The sequence below is a fragment of the Dermacentor albipictus genome, chromosome 1 (genome assembly GCF_038994185.2).
Source record: "Dermacentor albipictus isolate Rhodes 1998 colony chromosome 1, USDA_Dalb.pri_finalv2, whole genome shotgun sequence".
In the NCBI taxonomy this organism is placed as follows: domain Eukaryota; kingdom Metazoa; phylum Arthropoda; class Arachnida; order Ixodida; family Ixodidae; genus Dermacentor; species Dermacentor albipictus.
Window position 1 is genome coordinate 148423184 of NC_091821.1, and position 19849 is coordinate 148443032.

General features: G+C 48.8%; 1 protein-coding gene across 6 annotated transcripts in view; it reads right to left on the reverse strand.

The window, feature by feature from the left end:
- The window catches only part of LPCAT (lysophosphatidylcholine acyltransferase), a 164927-nt gene that overhangs the window by 117388 nt on the left and 27690 nt on the right, over positions 1–19849 (reverse strand). For 2 of the 6 annotated variants that reach the window (XM_065433369.2, XM_065433368.2), the window contains exon 1: positions 3862–4169. The exons of 1 other annotated variant lie outside the window; for it this stretch is intronic. In XM_065433369.2, the coding sequence (XP_065289441.1) occupies positions 3862–3902 (41 nt within the window). In that variant the 5' untranslated portion in view covers positions 3903–4169. Of the gene's footprint in view, positions 1–3861; positions 4172–19849 lie in introns of those variants that run through there. 3 more of the 6 variants (XM_065433366.2, XM_065433367.2, XM_065433377.2) reach the window with 3 other exon arrangements.

Consider the following 19849-nt stretch of genomic DNA (forward strand, 5'->3'; position numbering starts at 1 on the left):
CGCAGCTAGCGATGTTCTTCGTCAATGCATCCATCACAGATGCACCTGCGACAGCAGCCAGCCTTTCGCTATCCGCTGTCCCGATTACCACGAGGCCATCAGACCAACAGCCTGCCACGCTAGTCTGGGACCATGTAATGCCCACGGATCAGCCAGAGGCCACACACGCATATTCAAGGCCGCCACTATGCCGTCCTCCATAGAGTTTCATACAATTGCCAGAGGGAGCTCTGACGCCAGTGTGTAAAGAGAGCTGCAATCGGGGCGGTTCGGTCAGCTTGGGAATTATGTCAACATAGATTTGCCTTCTCACTTTAAGCAGCTTCATGACTTTGTAAGCTCGTCATTTTAAACAAAGTACTGCGTAATAAATAATTAAAGAAACATTTTTAAAATTGCCCGACGGCAGGATTCGAACACAGGACCTCTAGCACAGAAGCTAGATATTGAATCCATTAAGCCACGGACGCATGTACCGACAAGAGCCACAGAATGCCCTTACGAGTCTCTCGCGGGCAAGTCAGGGCGTTGAGACGCTTGGTGCGTTTCGATTTGGTCACCTCGACAGGCTGAACCGCTACAATTGACCACTTGCAGAAGTACGACTGCGCATGCGCCAAAACCGGCCGCGGCTCCGTGGTTGGAAAGCAAACTGCGCAGCTCGGGCGTGACATGCCGGCCAACTGAGTCGCTTTCGGCTGCACGAGCTATTATTATTGAAATGGACACAGTAATTTCTTCAGATTTCCGCCCGCGAAGGTTAATGGGGAGAAGTTTGTGGACGGCAGCGGTGAAGCGGTCGAACCCGGACGGCACGCCGTGGCAGCTAACAGTGCATTCTAGGATCTGTGGCTTATGCAGGCGACTTCTATTCCCTTGTCATCTCCTGCCACTTCTGCAACGCTGAACAGAAGGCCAGCGACGTGCTGGCAGGGCTTGCTGAGGTTGTAAAATATAAAGAACGCAGTTTTCCTTCGCGCTCGTCACTGAGTGACCCTGAGTATATGCGAGTACGGTTAAGCGATTTGTTCTGTTGCGCTCTCTTCCACCGTGACTTCGAACCAATTCGTCAAACTGTCTGCCTTGACGAGTATTCGCGAGTAAGCGAGAGCTTACTGGCCTGCGGACGCACGCTCTGCCCATATTTAAGCTAATATAACGTATAATAAAATAGGTTGGCGTAAGCTTTGAGGCCTTAGCGCTCGCAAAAACAGACTGAATAACCTACCGCGTACATATAGCGCATGCGACATTTGGGATACGGCTTCGTAAACCACAATCATGCAACACAGCAGTTTGGCGAAACAGCACGAGATGAATATCAAATTTGCAAGCTAGAACGTGTACATATATTGTTCCATGCAACAACTAAGAGTTCGGGGAGTGCGACAGGCGTAAGGCACTCATCCGGCCACACGTTCACAGTGCTCTCCGGCAATGTCGCCAATGGCTTTTGTGAACTATGCTGTAACCACGTAGATGCCCGACTTCATGGATGGCGTGTACGTAGCTACTATGAGGCCAAGTGGAGGGTCCACGGTGTTTACGTTACGTTTTATGTGCTTAACTTAACCCTATTTTTTTTAAAGCCCATCGGCGGTGTGCCTGACAAACGGACGAAGTGTTGGCATGAAGATAACCCCACGCATTGCCGCTCGTTATGCAGCCCTCTGAGAAGTAAGTTGTCCGTCCTATTTGCAAAAACGGCAAGAGAATGAAGTCCTCTTTAATCATATTGAAGGCAGGTCATATATGGCAACTACCAAAGAACGTCGACGCTTTCACAAAACGTGAAAGAAGCTCTGCAAACACAACGTCGCCACTCGATGCCGCCGTACCAAAGCAAGGCTGGAGCCGGGATGTTTTCCAACCAAGCGGCGAGGCGCAAGCTTCCTGTTTTTCGCGCTAGGTGGCGCTCCGACTTCTGCAAGTGGTCAATTAGCAGTGATTCCGTGTGGTCGCAGAATCTTCTGCACTTAGAAAAGTATTGATCGCTCTGAAATTAAGGATAATTAATGCAGACAGTGTAATAAACGAAGTCGCAAGAACATCTGAAGCCATAAGCACGAAGGTCAGACAAATCGATGTACTTGCTATCATTTCCATGGTGGCTGAACGATCGCAGCGCCAGAAATCGCTCTAGTAATTATTAGTTATTAATTATAGCAGGAAAATCTATGCCTTCATCATCACCAGCTACGACGACTGGATCATTACACCCCCCTGGCAGATGACATCGCCCGTCGAAAGACTGCTGCAGTCGCTGATGGGCCTCCGCAACCGAAACCAGGCTTGATCCAGGTCAGCTCCTTTTAATCTGAAGCACGCTTTGCCTCATTTTTTGCACACTGCGGTATGCATAGGTAGGTTTCCGACTCACCTCGCTTTAGAACAATAAAACTATGTGTGACCTACGTGGGAATCGAGCCTCTGCTGTTGAGCATAACAGCCGGGTGCTCTACCCACAACCGCTTTTTTAAGCATGAAATACTTTTAGCTCCCGTTGTCGGCGACCCTCAAGTGACCTTGAGTCAAAAGCCAGTGCCGTTATCCGGGCAAGTTGCGAGAACAAAAGATTCTCCGGGCAACCAGTCAAAACTAAAGAAAACGCGGTTTCTGCCCCCAATAACCCTCTATACAGGACCGCGTTACATACGCTAGTAATTACCCAAACAAGTTACAAAAAATATTGCTTCCGAGTTCTTCCGAATGTTTGTTCACAATATCACTCAAGCGGTAACTTCTAGTGCGCTGAAGTTTCATTTGTCATTTCCAATAGGGCGACGTTCAAAATGCAAATACAGGGCCATACCCTTAATTATCATCTTTTGAAAGGAGGCGATTTTCTTCTTCAAGCTGGGCAGTGCGCTCTGTCTCCCTGGCGTCTTTCGCTGCCTGTCGTGCCACCTTCAGCCGCTTTTTTTCTTCTAGCTAGGTAGCGTCCATATGGACTAGTGCACAGTATGGCGTGTTGATGCGTTGTGGTGTGGTGGGGTGTGCCGTTGCGAACATGCACTACACCCATTTTAAGATTGTGGCTATAGTGTCATCTCCAACCAATCTGCTTTGCCGGTCGCCATTTCATGCTTACATCTACTCTCAATTACCGGTGAGCCAGCATTCTTTCTTTTATTGCCGTACTACCGCTCAACTCTCTCCTCATACTTCGAATTATTCTTTCGCCTTTTCCTAGGTCACGATCGCACGCATCGTTATTTTGTTTCAAAGCCATCCAGCTGTTGATCCCTCTCTTTGAAACACATGGCGCGTGCACCCCGAGTCACTTTTTTTTCCTTGTGACAGCTGGTGCTTTGATGCCCCGTGCTATAGACTTCACGAGCGGCCCACTTTGCCCAGTACTCTCCTTGTAGAAACTTACGCTACGCAGAAACTGTGCGACGTTGTAAAGACTTCATCATCGCCCAAGTTATTAAGTTTTCACATTTCGCCGAAGTACATATGTACAGTACGTACGATTGCACAGCACGTAGTAGTAGCCAAAATGTGTTTCTCTCGATTACGCTCGTCCACTACCTATGTAGAACCCAACAATCGCCATGTCGTAGGCTCGCTTCGAACAACCGGCGTAGGGATTATGCCATTGTCGTCATACGATCGTCTACAATGTATTGTCGATGTGCTGCTGTCGTCACACACACACACCTACTCAATTTACAGAAACACGTTCGTCCACCTGGTATCGTTTTGCGGAACCCCAAAACAATGCTGGATATATCCAGGTACCTGCAAAATGATTCGCATAACAAAGATTTCCACAGTGCGTGCGATCTGCGCATTTATTTTTACTAAGCTTTTTTTACCCAATTAGGCCAAAGTGCCACGCTGTCAAGGTTCACTTACTCGTTTACGTGTATGACAGTTGTTTCTGGACTGCTCTTCATCCCGAACTTCGCTTTACGTCATGAGGGTTGTGAATGAAGCTGAAAACTCACGACGGGCTCAGCCTCAAGCCGACAACTCGGCGCCTCCAAAGCCGTGGTCACACGTTCACGTTCTACAGGCACCCAATCGATACGCACGTTTCGATGGTTGCACACTGACTCAAGCGGTGCGGTGACGCCGATCGACTGACGCTGTTCCAGTAGTCCGCATTAAGAAACGCTTCACCTGTTTGAGACATCTGTCGTAACTAACTCGGCCTTCGTCCAGTTATGCCACCTTGGCATTACAGTGGCGCCGCCGTTTCGCGTAAATAAAACACGAAACAAAGAGCACGTGCGCTCTGGCGTGGCTGTAATATCACCTGAATTTAAAACAGGAATGCGTACTTTTCCACCGAGTGCCCTTTCCGTACTGATTCGAAGATTACACCAAACCCAAGCCTGCACGTGTGGTGCGTGGATTACTCTGCTGGCTCCAGTTGATGATCTGAGTCACAACAGGAGAGCAAGCAAGATTCGAAAGCAATCGGCATTTTGAGCACATAAGCAACAGGTTCGCTCGTTCTGCCTTCAAAGTATACAAGCGCTAAGGCGAACGTCGGTGAGACACAACAGCTGCGGCGTAAACTTGGCGAGTTGGTAATTCATATTTATTTTGCAAACGCGCCTTGGAGACATGAAAACAAAATTACCTTTTATGTGTGCTTGATATTTTTTTTCCCCCTCGGTATGCTTTCTGTGATATTGCCAGGGAATCCGGGCTACTACACAGGTCGGTCCTACTCCTGCGGGCCGGCCCCTTTAAAGACGCCTTCTTCCTTTTGCCTTTCCTCTTCCTCGTACTAGACGAAAGCGCTATCCTTCGAAAAAAAAAAAAACATTTCTTTAACCGGTAAACGAATAAGTCAATCCGCACTGCCTTTGAAAGTTAAATAAATTTTCACTCTGCCACCAACTATCTGGAATTTTCTTGTCCCGCATGACTTTTTTCTAAAGACGACCGAGCAGCGTTATTCAGCGCCCAGCGGCGTCTCGCCGAGATGGCAACAACGCCGGCCGCACCGCGACGGCCGCGCGTGACGCGCCGCCAGCGTTCGGGAAGAAAAGGCGCCCACGAGCCGGCGGCGACGTCCGTCGCGCCTCGCGTCGTGATCTCATTTTGGAGCTGACGGCGGTTCACCTCACCGCGTTCGCCCACAGCGCAGTGCTTCGCGCGTTCTCGTGCCGTGGGACGGCGGACACAAGTCCGCCGACGAACAGCGACGGTGCAAATGTCTTTGAACGCGACCCCTGACCCGCGTTGAGTGGTCGTATGAAGCGGGTGCGGCACCTCTCAAAGCCCGCACGCGTTGCCCCTTCAGACACAAAAAGACGGGCGAAAGAACGAAAAGATAGAAAGGGCATGACCTTTTCGAACTGCGAGCGTTGTAGGGCTCATCTGCGAAGACCCGCAGCGCACCCGCTTACGAGGACAAGGGGAAAATGGCTTTTGCCCCTTCCCGCTTCAAGTCTCGTCGTTACAAAGGAAAGAGATTTACGCTTGGCAGGCCCCCTTGAAAGCCTCTACCCCCTGTCCGCAATAAAAGCAATTTTTGCTTGATAAGAGCTCGTTTTACGTGCAGGGAAATAAGTTATGCAACTGTAGAACGACGGCGTGTAGGTGATCTAACTTATTTTTTTTTTCATTAGACCTCGTACTTTCTGCACGCTGGCAGATCCTCCCTTGCTGCAACATCTTACCAATCTCAAGCGTAAGGAAAGTTGGCCGGAATGCAAGCAGCGTACACAGTGGGCGGTGTGATAGGGCAAAAAAATAACAAGAAGAAAACTATAGAAGCGACAATAACGAGCAAGTCGTTGGGCAAAGAAGCCGCACGACCTTTCCTCCACTTCTCTTTGTTCTTCTTTCTTTCTTTCTGCTTTCTTATTGTTTTTACTCAGAAACTTGTAGGAGGTAGGCAGAGTGATGTTAAGCCACTCCGCATCGCCGCGACAAAACGCGAAGGAGAGAGTGCTCACGGTACTGGCATGTGAAAAAGTTGCAGTTTTGTATATGTTGCGAAGCAGTGACGCGATAGCTGGCGCAACACTATGCGCAGCAATTCTTGCACTGCTTCGTCTAGTATCGGTTGCAATAAATTCGCAAATGCGCTCGAGAAATCTGAGTTCGAGAAGAAGAAACTTTCGTCAATGTCGACTCTAGTCCATGTCGCCATCGTTTGTGCAGGTGGCACTTAATTTCCCTGTGGCGAAGTGAAAAGACGCCGCCTTCCTTCTCTCTCCTGTCCTGCATGTCGCTTTTTACCGCTGGCTTCGTTTAACGTTTCACTTCTTTCAGGTGCTTGGTGCTGGTTTAGAGCGTGACGTCAGCCAATACGCGGTAGCTAGTAATAGCAGCAAAACTACTAACCCATGTAATAGAGTTCCACCTATTCGCACCTATACCCTTTAGAATGACTGCCCCTAAATGCGCCAGTGCATGAAATTTTACAGGGGGAAGACTGCTCAGGGCTGGCTGGAGTAGCTCATGCAACTCCAATGTGGTGAAAGAATATACTATTATACACAAGCTTCCCCAACTTTTTTTTTTCATTATTCGAACAACACGCAATATTCCCTCGTTGACAACAGTCAATATTCTACAAATGTAAAATCTGCCCAATCACTGGAGAGCCCCACCACGGCGTCCCTCATGATCCCACACTGTGCAGTTTCGGGACGTTAAGTTACCCCAACATATTTTTGTCCATTGGCGATGGTTCTTTCGACAGCATCCATCAAACAACACACGTCAGCTCCTAAGCTGCACAGACCTGTAGCAGCCAGCTGAGTATTCCACGAGTCGCGACGATGGCAAGGGCATTGAGTCGAAGTAAAGCAAGCAAACAGTTTTCTGCCACGTTTGCGTTTCGCACGCTTAGAAACAACATTCGGAATCGATTTATGACGGCGCAAAATCCAATGGTTAGAATGCAAACCTGCAGCAATCGAACCCCCCCTCTCCCCTCCTTCCCCCCTCACCAGCCTTCGCAATGGCTCATGGAGACTGGTTGGATGTAGAGGTCTAAAATTTCATGACATTCTGAGGGGTGTGAAAAAAGCTGGTTTCTTTCATGTTTCTTTTTATCAGAAAAATACGAAAACGTGAAAAAAAAGAGAGAATCGCGCACACAGCTATGAAAACACGACACATTTATTTCTGTAGCACTGAAAAGAATATAATTGTTGCATTATTGCATCACAAACGTCTCAGTAGAGCAGGGTTCAAAACCTAGGCACGATTTTTCGTCAAGGCATTGACTTCACGTCAAAGCGTCAAGAGCGACATTTGTATTAATCTGTGTCCGATTCATTTCCGCTTGACGCGTCAACGCTTCACTGCAGCGGACGAAGCCTTCCACACACAAGTTCCTGCACGCGATCCCCTGCGAGGCTTTATGCGTAGCTTGGTGCGCACATTCCCAAACTCAGACCAGTTTCTTTGACTTGCCGCAGAAGGAGGGGGAATCTGCAGTACGCGACAGGCGAGGAGGCTCAAGGGTCGGTTGAATTGCAAAGTTCCTGCCACCATGTGGATGGATGCAGGTGCTTCGCAGACTCCAAAACTCCCTTCTTTTGACCAAACATCGAAAGAGTCGCACCGCAACAGAAGACTTCTGCGGGGAAGCTCTGTTTCTTTTTGATTTCTTTTTTTTAATTTATTTTGGTTGAAGAAAAAAACCTGTTTTTTTTTTCGAAATTTTCAATTTTTCTAACCGCTTACATCACTAGTAGGATGTTATTTAGAACGCGAGTTGTGTAATGCATTTTACAATGAATAGCTGATAATGGCAACTTCTGTGCGTTTTAGTTTCTCTCCCTCCAGTAGGCTACATCAATATTATTTAAATAGGGCAGATTCTTAAGACTGCATATGCTAAGGTGCTTTGCTCGGGGGGGGGGGGGGGGCATGGTGCACCCTTCCCTTCACCAGTGCATGCGGTCTATACTACGTATGCACGCAGTAACATCCCCGTGCCTTCTTCACATGCCGCATGGGCACGTGATCCATTTCCTGTGGACCCTTGTGGCCGCACAAAATGGCCAGAAGGAACGCCTTCTGGAAAACGTTGACAGAAGTGCAGTGTCAGCGTAAGAACTCCTGTACAACGCTAAGAGGTTCCCTCGCAATCTGGAGATAGCATGTAGTTTGCCTGCAGCGCACGTATAGTGAACTACAGATAGTACCTGTTCGCTAAGTTAGTTCACTATATACGCAGCAACAGACGCGTGGTCTCCTTGGTACCACCCATTTGCAAATAGGGCATGCGAGACACGCCCTTTTAACGATCCCTCCGCGATCCTGTAGTTTCATTATTATTATTATTATTATTATTATTATTATTATTATTATTATTATTATTATTGTTGTTGTTGTTGTTGTTGTTGTTGTTGTTGTTGTTTTCTTTTATCATATACTCGCGAATTTAGCAGGAAACACGTGCAGCGCGATGCGAAGGCCGGAAGAGCGAAGAGCACGCCGTATTTCACGTAGTGCCAACGCCGCAACCACTGCGTCTCGATCAGGGCACGTCACCTGGCTGTGCACGGCCAGGCGTTGCAATGTGTGAGGCACGAGACGAGCGCGACGAAAAAATGCCGGCGTTTATCAGCATCCAAATGGAAGAAGTATCTGCTCGCTAGCGAAAAAAAAAAAACAGACGTAGCGTAGCAAAAAAAAAGAAAGAAAGAAAGAAAGAAAGAAGGAAAGAAAGGAAGAAAAAGAAAGGAAAAGAAAGTGTTAACGCGCTAAAGCCATGGTCTTATTATGAGGCACGCCGTTATGAGGGCTCCGGATTAATTTTGACCCACTGGGGTTGTTTGAAGATGCACTAAAAAAGAAACGCTAAGTCGCTCTAGACGGACAAAGTATTATTCCAAAATACAATTTTAGTTAGTTTCGTTCTAACAGATTGATTAATAAAAAAAAGGAAATGAAGGCCAAAGTTCATTTCTCTTTTTCCTTTTTTTTATTTCGTGCCGGAACCACAACTGCGGCACCGGTACCTCGGTGTGATATGTACCGAATTTCAACGTATTTTTTCGTATTTGGGAGGATGTGGCTCAATAAATGTTTCGAAACTTGTTAACCTTTAGGTCGTTTAGAAAAGACCCCAGTCTATCTTTACCGAGAGAAAAAAAAAAGTTAATTTACTAGTACAGCTCAAATGTTTCTCCTTGGTGTCCTTTCAACGTGCACCTAAATCCAAGTACTCGAACGCCTCTTATGTGTGCGTGCGTGCGTGCGTGCGCGCGTGAGCGCGCATGTGTGTCTACTTCTACTTTAGATTTCGGGGAAGCGTTGCGCGCAAGTTTCCGAGAACTCCTCAGGTTGCACTGTAGCTCTTATTTTCAGGAATACCAGTGGGTCACCAAGGTCACGCGGCAGTCTCGAGCGTATCGAGGAGTGAGGGCTCATGCAATGCTTTCCGGAGTCACTGACTGAAGGGATTTAGTCTTATCCTCCGCCAAGCACGGCTTTGTTCAACACCATTTTCCTGTTTAAGCTGACTCGTCGACAACCAGAGCCACACACGCACGCAAGTGAGCGCGCTGTGGCGGCGCAAGGCATATAAAGAAAAACTGCAAAAAAAAGAAAAAGAAAAGACGCTGGTCCCAACAAGGACACCCTCGCAGCCAGCGGAGGGTGGCTCATTAGCTACAGCGTTGTGCTGCTGGGCACGAGGTCAAGGGTTCAATTTGCGGTCGCATTCAGATGTGAATTAAATGCAAAAAATCATGCAAATACAAAAGAACACAAGTGTACTTAGGTTTATGTGTACGGTAAAGAACCCCACGTGGTCAAAACTTATGCGGAGCGCTTCTCTACGGCGTCTCCACACAGTATCAGTGTTGCTTTGGAACGTTAAATCCCGTCCACCAATCAGGTCAGCATCCAACAGTATATTTATCCTGCCGATGCGAAATTGGCGCGACCAGTGGGAGATACCCGCGCGCACAGTAGTTTTCGGAGCGTGCTAGGCCTGTTCTAGCCCCAGAGCCACGTGCCTGAAGAACCCACACCAATGCAACAGTGCGAGCAAACCCGCCTGTCCGGCGCTTTATCCCCCCCCCCTTCCCCTTCCCCCCCCCTCCCCTGCTCCACCCATTTCCTTACCCCAACAAGAAACAGCGCGGCGCGGCCCGAGCACAGCCCAAGAGCCCACTGTCAACACGCCTCCCGAGGGGAGTGGGTGCGGGAAGGCTCGGCGGGGGTGAAGCGGCCGAGTCGGCGCCCGCCGCCTCACTTGCAGCCAAGCGTGGCGGCGAAATCTCGGTGGACGGAAGCCGCGACGTAGCCTGGAAGAGCCAGTTTGTGCGGGGCTTATGAAATATACGGTCGCGCCCGCGGCCGGTGCCCTTCTCAGGAGGTGCTCTCGAAACGGCGCGGAGAGAGACGGCATTTATTTGCACATGCGGCGAGCAAGCAGCTCCGGCGGCCTAGCTCGACGCAGATGTCTTCCCTTTTCCACTTAGTTTCTTCGCTTTCGTGGAAGTGCACAAGACCAACAGCGCAGCGAGAACCATGTAGCCGAAAGTAAAAATCATAAAGAGAAATTAACGTCCGCTCACGGGAACGACAAGCTGGCGCTTATAAAAACGTGCACTTAGCGCTTGCGCGAGCTGCTGCCACGGTTGCTGCAGGAACAATGTTCGCGCAACCAGCGCTGCTAACATCGAAAGCCACATGGCCGCACGCGGCACACGTCGCTGGGGCAGTGCGCCGAGTTGGACCATTGGGCCTCTTCGATTATCCATCCCTGACAGTACCGGGATGCCCGAGGCTGTGCTTTCAGCCAATGAGTGTTCCATATGCAACGATTAGGGCAGTATAAGATTGTCAGGGACGGGTAATTGAAGAGAGTGATCGCGAATCACCGGCTTTTTGCACGGCGCGCTGACCACGTGACAACAACGATCCGGTGATCTGTTTAAACTGGCCCTAAGGTCAACGAAAGCACAGCGTGCTTTAATGCTGAAACCCGTGGCTGGATACACTGAGACGTTTCAGTAAAGCGCGATGCGTTACGAAGGCACTACCACAAACATGCCATATGCACACGCACAGCTGCTCTGGTTCGTGCGCTTATGATTCCTCGGGAGCGCGCGTCGCGCTTTTCTTAAAAGCCATCACATTCGTTAGCGTAGCGCTTACAAAAAATCCTAGTAGTCCACAGCAGACGCGAACGCCGACCGTCCTATAACATTCAGCGGACACAAACCTCGGAAGCTAGAAATCACAGGCAAAAAACAAAAACGCCACAACATCAGCCGACCAGCATGTAGGTTGATGACCTGACTGAATTTGCGATCAGCAAATTTTGCTTCGCGAAGTCAAGTAAACGAGTCAACTGATCATGAGAGGCGCATAAATATATGTAACATAACTGGGGTAATAAGCCAGCGAATATGAGGAAGATGCAGTGGCGTAGCAACGGGGGGGTGTCATATACCCGGAAATTGTTGATATCCTCGCCTTCCTCGACTACACCCAGGGGGGGGGGGGGGACAGAAGACATATGGGCCCCGGGTGCCAGACGACCTAGCTACGCCACTGAAAAGATGCCACCGAATGTTCCACCCCCGTTGGACGAAGACGGGAAAGCTTCGATGTGCTGTCCTCGCGTCACTGCACTACCAGAAAGCACGCTGCCGCGTAAAACGCGTGAGTGTCCATTACAGCCTGTAGGTAAGCGTCAACGGGGCTCCTTGCGGATATCGGCCGACGCTGTAGCACCGCTAGAAGGCCGTCAGCCACGCCATTCACTGCAGCCTTCTACGCGATTAACTAACTGTTCATCAAACGGGCCGAACAGCGCTTGCAGCCAGCCAGCCAACCTCCATATACGCACCTCCGCCTCCAATAACGTCGAGAACGGTCCGTAACGATCGCTATCGCGCTCGGCTGACGTCACGCGCCTCGGTTCTCCCGAAGGAGCGGCCGGCACGAGGAAGTGGTGCCGAGCGGTCGCCTCCGGAGGAGAGGACGACCGCCGGCGGAGTTCAGCGCTCCCTTGGGCGCCTTTGGACGGACTCCAAGTTGCCGCGGCGACAACAAAAGATGTCACGCTTCCACCACGCACTCCCAGCGCGCTCGCGTGCACCCTTTCTCCGCCCCCTACCGCACAGCCGAAACCGAGCGCGCACAAAGTGCACGGCGAGAGCCGCACGATAAAGCAGCGACCACGCGGAACGCATTTTCGCCGCTACGTCGCAGCCTTTTATTCCGTGCCGCACGAGGCCAGGGATGAAATGCGTCCTGTGTGCGATTTACTGCTACAAACTTAAGCCCTCGTCACAACATTGGGATCGCCCACCATTTCATTAGATTGGGAGACGGCGCCAGAGACATGGCGGTAATACGTTCAATGTGGCTGCTGCGTAGTACATTTATTTGCGGACTTTATTTCCTCTATTGTTTGTTTTATTGACGAAGTCAGTAAACAAAACAAAAAATAAAGGAGCCCGCAGGCAGAGATGTAAGTGTCAGAAGGAGGACAAAAAACTGTGCAGTTGTTCGTTCTCGTCTTTTTCTTGTATTGATTTTCGTGCGGAAACCAGCGCAGTCAACCTGAATGCTGTCGCACCAACTATAGCCCGAGTTAAAACCTTACTGACCGCACAGCTCTATATGGACACATACGTGTAGACAACTAATTAGATAGAGATCGCTATGGCCGCAGAGGTGTATGTATTTATGCAAAACGCACTGATGCTCACCCTTAAAACCGCTGCCTTTGCAATCAAGCAACAAATACCGCCTGGACAGTGTCATTCCACGGTGTGCGCATATTGTACTGTTTATTATCACGCCGTACTCCCCGACAGTTTCGCGTTCGGGTCAGAACCCAATGCGACGTTATATTCAAGATTATGCTGTATCGTTCGAAAGCACAACGAACCATGCATACACTTTTTTTTTTTTTACTAGTGACTAAGAACACTCCAACCTAAATTTTATTTTAATGACCCTACTTGTCCCGGTCGCTGTGAAAAGGAAGATTTCTGCGCTTCTAGCGCCTGCAAAGTGATTGCAGCCCGATGGCAGCGTGCACATTCTGATCCTGCTTTTATGACCGAAGGAGGACGCTGTTGGATGCAGGCGGATCTTAGCCTTGCTGGAATTGCCGGCAATTGTCCCGCCCTAGCGCTGCCTTTCAGCAGAGTTTAAGAAACCTAAAATCTACATAGGTATGCCGTTCGGTGCGTCCTCATTTAAAGCGCATCACGGGACGTGCGAAGCAGGCGACGCGCAAGTGCGGCGCGGAACAGGACGCTAGCCCGAAGCTCGTGAGCGCACTATGCCGCGCCGGCCTATCCACCCCCACGACACAACGCCACGAAGTGAGCCTGCAAAGTGTTACCCATCACAATCTAAGTCCAAGAACTTCAGTAGGAGCGTGAACACCTCCCTCCTCAATGTCCGGTGTCCTCGCGGTAACAACATCCCGTCTACATATGGGGCGCCCTCGACGCTCGAGTGCTTCAAATAAAAAACTGCGCGCTCTGTATAGCGAGTCTATAGGACGCTGCAGCGCATAAAGTTCAACATCTCCCTGAGTCTTGCAGTCTTCCACCTGCAGTCGAAGCCTATTCGTTGGTGTTTGAACGCTCCGAAAGAACGCATGGCCAACGTCTTAAAAATTGCTTACGCTTTCTCAAGGAACTGCACCAGTTTCCAATTTACGACAGTTTCCATTGGCTATACCCTCACATGTAGGCACAGCAGGAAACAAGGAGGCCTCATAACTAAGGTTAAACAAAAAAGAGAGAGAGAAAAAAAAAAGAAAGCTGCTCTTGACGATTTCTGAAGCATATCATTGCCAGTCATTTTCAGTGTTCATGATCACCATCTCAGTAGTCATGTGTGACGAAGCAACTGACAAGGCCAAAAGCCTCCCTCTGCTGTATCGCATACGCACTGGGTCAGCGCGTTTTGCAGACTGACCTACGGCTTCCGGCCTAGTCACGCTACTCAAACCTTAGATACACTAAGCTTGACACTGCAACTGATTCTGCAATCTAGTTTTTATTTATTTAGTCCAAGGCGCAACTCTATCGCCGCGCGGCAATCGCTGCACAGAGTGCAGCATAATACTCCGTCACACGTGCACCAACTCCGTGCCATGCAGCGAAAGCTACGGCTCGCGTCAGCAAACCAGAAAAGATAACCAGAAGGGATCCTCCATTGCCTGCCTTTGATCGCCCTGCCCGCTACGCCGACTGACACATTTTATAATGGTTTTACGTGCGAAAACTACTATCTGACTATAATGAGGCACGCCTCAGTGGTGGATTTCGGATTCATTTTGACCGCCTGGGGTTCTTTAACGTGCACCCAATGCACGGTACACGGGCGTTCTTGCATTTCGCCCCCATCGAAATGCGGCCACCGCGGCCGGAATTTGATCTCGGCAGCGTCGCGCTGCTGAGCCCGAGGGCTGAGCAGCGCAACGCCAAAGCCACTACGCCACCACGGCGGCTTACGCCGACTGAAAGGAAGTGTTAGCGGTGTTACGGAAGGATTAGTGACACACAGCCAGGCGAGTCTTCCACTTCCCGTGCATGGAACACGCAGCCGGCTCTCGCCAATGATTGGCGGATACTATAGTCCTAGTCGTCGCTACACGGTGTTGGTGAGAGGGAATATAGAGATCACGATTTACCGCAACAGATCTGAAACAGAAAACTTTTTTCGCGACAAAAAGTCACGAGTGTCATAGATTAGCAGCTTTCTGCAAGCACCGCCAATTCCGTTGAGCAGTTTACTCCGCGAGGTGTACATCCATGGCATGCACTGAGCCGTTCGATAGCGTGCGAATATATTTTGAAGATTTAGGGCCAGACAATGAAATCTTCCTTACCTCAGTAAGGAAGCCTTCATTGCAGTGAGGCTACCTTATGTCACTCTGAAAGGTTCCTTACTGAGGCGCCCTCGGTGAAGGCTTCCTTGGTGCTTCCTTGGTACTTCCTCAGCATAAGAAGCCAAACAATGAAATCTTCCTTACCTCACTAAGGAAGCCTTCATTGGGGTGAGGCTACCTTATGTCACTCTGAAAGCTTCCTTACTGAGGAGCCCTCGGTGAAGGCTTCCTTGGTGCTTCCTCAGCATAAGGTAGCTCCAAAGCTACCTTCATGCGTCCTTACGCCGCTCCTGGCCCTGAACGAGCGCTTCACCTCACTGCTTAACCACGTGGCATTCGCTTGCGCGTGCGCACTGTCGCCCACTTGCGGAGAAGCGCGAGCACGGTACGTCTTGCCAGGCATGTTCGATTCAGTCACGCGTGCGGCATGCAAGCACTGCTAGGCGTTGCTAGGCGTTGCTAGGCGTTGCAAGACGCCGGCGTGCCAGCGTTGCTGGAGCACATCAAGTTTTGCACTCTAATGCGCAACTTTTTTTTAACTTTGGTAAACGAAACTAGAAGAAAGCGTCCACGCTTCTCTATATTAGCTATTCAATTTAAAGATTGTGCGACGATACAACATTTTTTAATAGAATAATGGTGTTCGCGGAAAGATTTGAAGAGATAATCTCGAACCCAGGCACGCGGCAACCGCTCCTTAGGTGAGGACGGGTGAAGGGAGCTTTCAGAGTACGCTTGCTTCCTCCATCGGTCCTTCGCTGTAAGGAGGCCTCACGTAAGGTTAGGAAGCGCTCGAAGGAAAGGAACTAGGGGTGTGCGAATATTTCGAATACGAATCGAATATTTTCCATATTCGAAGCGTATTCGATTCGAGAAATGCATGTTCGGAAATTCACGAATATCCGAGGACGGCCGAATAACGGTGGAAACGGCGAATATTCGGATAGACTGCGAATAATTGAGCAATTAACCAATTGTATGCTTGCTCCGCATTCTCCTAAGAACATGTTTATAAACTGAGAACTTCGCATGATCCGCTCATTATCTGTATGCTCTGTTTCAGTCTATCTGCTTCAGGCATTTGAGACATGATCAGTTTCGGTTTTTTTTTCACCAAGCTTTATAATTCCAATTATTTTGGAATGCCCCATTGCCTTGAAGGTTGCAAAGGCAACTCAGGGTTGCCTTTGCAACCCTGAGTTGCCATTATCTGTATGCTCTGTTTCAGTCTATCTGCTTCAGGCATTTTAGACATGATCAGTTTCGGTTTCTTTTTCACCAAGCTTTATAATTCCAATTATTTTTGGAATGCCCCATTGCCTTGAAGGTTGCAAAGGCAACTCAGGGTTTGCTAACATTGATTCAAAATGTATCAAGGCTCTTTGTGCGGAGTGGAAATTTGATGAAGTGGCCAGCCTAGGCATGTTTCTTGATCCGCGCTTTGTGGCCACAGTTCATCAGGCATCTGGTCAGATGATCTGGCTGAAAAACCTTGTGACAAGGGAGCTCCAGGAAGCTGTCGTGGAACACCGTGGGGACACCGCCGTGCCAGCGTCGACTTCGTGTCCACTGGTGGCATCGAGTGTATGGAATGCTTTTGACGATCTAGTGATGAACAAAGAGAAGACACATTTGGCATCTGCCCCTGAGAGGGAAGTTACAGACTACGCGCAAAAGCCTCTTCTGGAAAGGGGCATGAATCCTTGTGAGTGGTGGCAGTCCATTGGCCGCTTCAGGTACCCGCTTTTAAGTGCACTCGCCCGGAAGTACTTGGCGATCCCTGCCACTTCAGTTCCTAGTGAAAGAGTCTTTTCTACCGGTAGAAATGTGACAGTGCATAGAGAGCGTTTACTTTCTGGCCATATTGAGCAGTTAATTTTCCTTCACGACAATCTGTAACAAGCGTTTTACCTGACTGAGGGCATTACCTGAGTCCATTATCTATAATTGAGTACCTCTTTAATTTGAAGCAACCTTGTAAAATGCAATGTTATTTTTAAAAGGGTAATAAAGCTATTGTTACCTCTCTTGCAATTTTTTAATACTACACATGTATTCGATATTCGATTCGATATTCGAAGAGAGTTCTTCGCCTTATTCGTATTCGATTCGTAATCGAAAATTTCAATATTCGCACACCCCTAAAAGGAACGTTTTATTGTTTGGGCCAAGCTACCTTCATGCGTCCTTACGCCGCTCCTGGCCCTGAACGAGCGCTTCGCCTCACTGCTTAACCACGTGACGTTTGCTTGCGCGTGCGTGCTGTCGCCCACCTTCGGAGAAGCGCGAGCACGGTACGTTTTGCCAGGCACGTTCGTTTCAGTCACGCGTGCGGCATGGAAGCGTTGCTAGGCGTTGCACGACGCCGGCGTGCCAGCGTTGCTGGAGCACATCAAGTTTCGCACTGTAATGCACTGCTTCTTTAGATTTAGTAAACAAAACTAAAAAATAGCGTTCACGCTTCTCTATATTAGCTCATCAACTTAGAGATTGTGCGACGATACAACCTTTTTTATTGAATAGGGGTGTTCTGGTGTTCGCCTAAAGCTTTTAAGAGATAATCTCGAACCCAGGCGTGGCGGCAACCGCTCCTTACGTGAGGACGGGTGAAGGGAGCTTTCAGAGTATGCTTGCTTCCTCCATCGGTCCTTCGCTGTAAGGAGGCCTCACGTAAGGTTAGGAAGCGCTCGAAGGAAAGGAACGTTTCATTGTTTGGGCCATAAATTGACTAGAACATTTCAAAGAACTAGCTTGTTGACATGTACACCACCGCCCCGTTTTAAAGTGGATGCTCATATCACCATCACCGTCAGATAGAGTTACTGTCCTTTTAGGCCGCCATTTTATGCAGGTTTCGCTGTCAAATGTCGCATATAAGTAACCCGTGCTCCGCGTGCCAGGCTGAACCGAAGCCTAACGAAAGCGAAGCGCTGCGCTGCAACTTCTCTCTTCATGCAACAATCGCTCCAGTCGATTTCCTGTGGCAAACGGTTTATGCGCTTACCAACGTGAAGCTGCATGCGAATGTGGTATATTACGGGCATGTACACTTCCCCGCCCGAATGGTTGACAAGCTGCTTATACAAGGTGTCCCATCTAACTTTAGCCAGAGTTAAAATTTTGAATTAAATTATGGGGTTTTACGTGCCAAAACCACTTTCTGATTATGAGGCACGCCGTAGTGGAGGACTCCAGAAATTTCGACCACCTGGGGTTCTTTAACGTGCACCTATAAATCTAAGTACACGGGTGTTTTCGCATTTCGCACCCACCGAAATGCGGCCGCCGTGGCCGGGATTATATCGCGCGACCTCGTGCTCAGCAGCCCAACACCATAGCCACTGAGCAACCACGGCGGGTACAGTTTAAAAATATGCGAATGCCATAGACAGAACCAAGGTAATGTTTGCCGTCGCTTGAAGATATTATGCAAAAAGATGAGGCGTGCAGACAGCACACAAGATCAGAGAAGTGGACAACACGAACGCCGCTTGGAGATACTCAGATTGCTATTTTTTTCATTCCGCCTAATTAGATAATTAATCCTAGGTAATTATTCAACTTCTCAAATATTATAATTAGATTAAAAGTGTCAATGAGAAAATTGTATAGCGACATGAAAAGCTCCCGATACAGCTTTCTGTTGCTCAATACGAGCTACATAAAGGTGCTTTTCCGAGCGTGATAGAAGCCCGCGAATGCACGCAAAATTGCCGCGCGACTGGCCGCTCGAGGCACTTTGCGTGCTTGGTTTGGTTGCTGGTTGGGATGCCACAAGGTGGACATGAGTGTGCCGGGGTTTCCCAAGAGCATGGGTCTCTCAAGGAAATTTTTTATCGTGATTTCTCCTGGGTACGCTTTGGCAATATGCATCAAACTGCGCGAATAAGACCTGTCGATATTTCGTTTCCCGAAAGCTGATTTTCATGACTGGCTTGCGGCGCTCTAGATCGGAGCGACCGAAGAGATTATTTTTCTCTATCCCTTCCACTGCAGAGATAATTTTTAATGGGCAACTTGTACTTGCGACGTCCTCCAGGAAAAATAGTAAAATACAGGGAGCTTAGCCAGCATAAATATCGGCTGGATACACTGTGCTGGGAAAACAGGAATGAAAGTGATAGGCGAGGAAACATTGAGAGAGATATAAATAGAAGGTGCGTAAACACAAACGCGATGCAACGCGTTGCGACTCTTATATAGAGTCGGTTACAGAGTTCGCTGAGAAGTCGTGTGACGTACGAGAGTTCTGGATTTAGAGCTCGTATGTCGTCCCTGTCAGCGCCTGTTCTAAAGTCACTACTGATGATACAAAAAGCAGTTCTTTGTGCTGCTCGGCCCAGTTTCTGCTTCCGCGTAGCTTTTCTTGCTTATTTATATTTAGACCCCTGCGTATTTATTTAAATTTAGGTATATCTCACGTCGCGACGGAAGGGGTATAGGAATCTAAAGCAACCACTTCGCTAGCATAATAAAGCCGCAGCAGTTGTGTGCTTGCATCCGACGGTTAAAAGAGTACAAGATGCTACGTCCAGAGCAAACTATTTCGAGCTTGTACATGCCACAATGTGCGTTGAAAAAAAAGAAATCGATAATATAATATTGACACATATAGGACAGCGCACTGACATACAATGCAGGTCAGGCAGTATAGAAGTGATTAAAAGAAATAAGAAGGGGAAACAGAAATCCGATGCACCACAGTTGTCAATGCCGCAGTTTAATGGTGATGAGCGTTTGTTGGCGAACGAGGCATGCAGGGGGGAGGGGGTCGTTGAGAGTTGCAGACCATCTGTACGCAGATTCCGTAAGAAATACCATTCTGTACATTCCATATTCAGTTATGTAGAACTCAATCCCTCTCAGCAGAAATAATAAAGATATATAATCACGGTCGTATACGTATATTTATTCGCACGGTAACAATAGCCACAGAGGGGCTGTTTTCATGCATATATTCGAGGAATCAATCCTTTGAAGAGCCATGAAAAGGGGAGGTTAAATTGCAATCACTGTCGCGTAACAAATTTAAGGCGACAAATT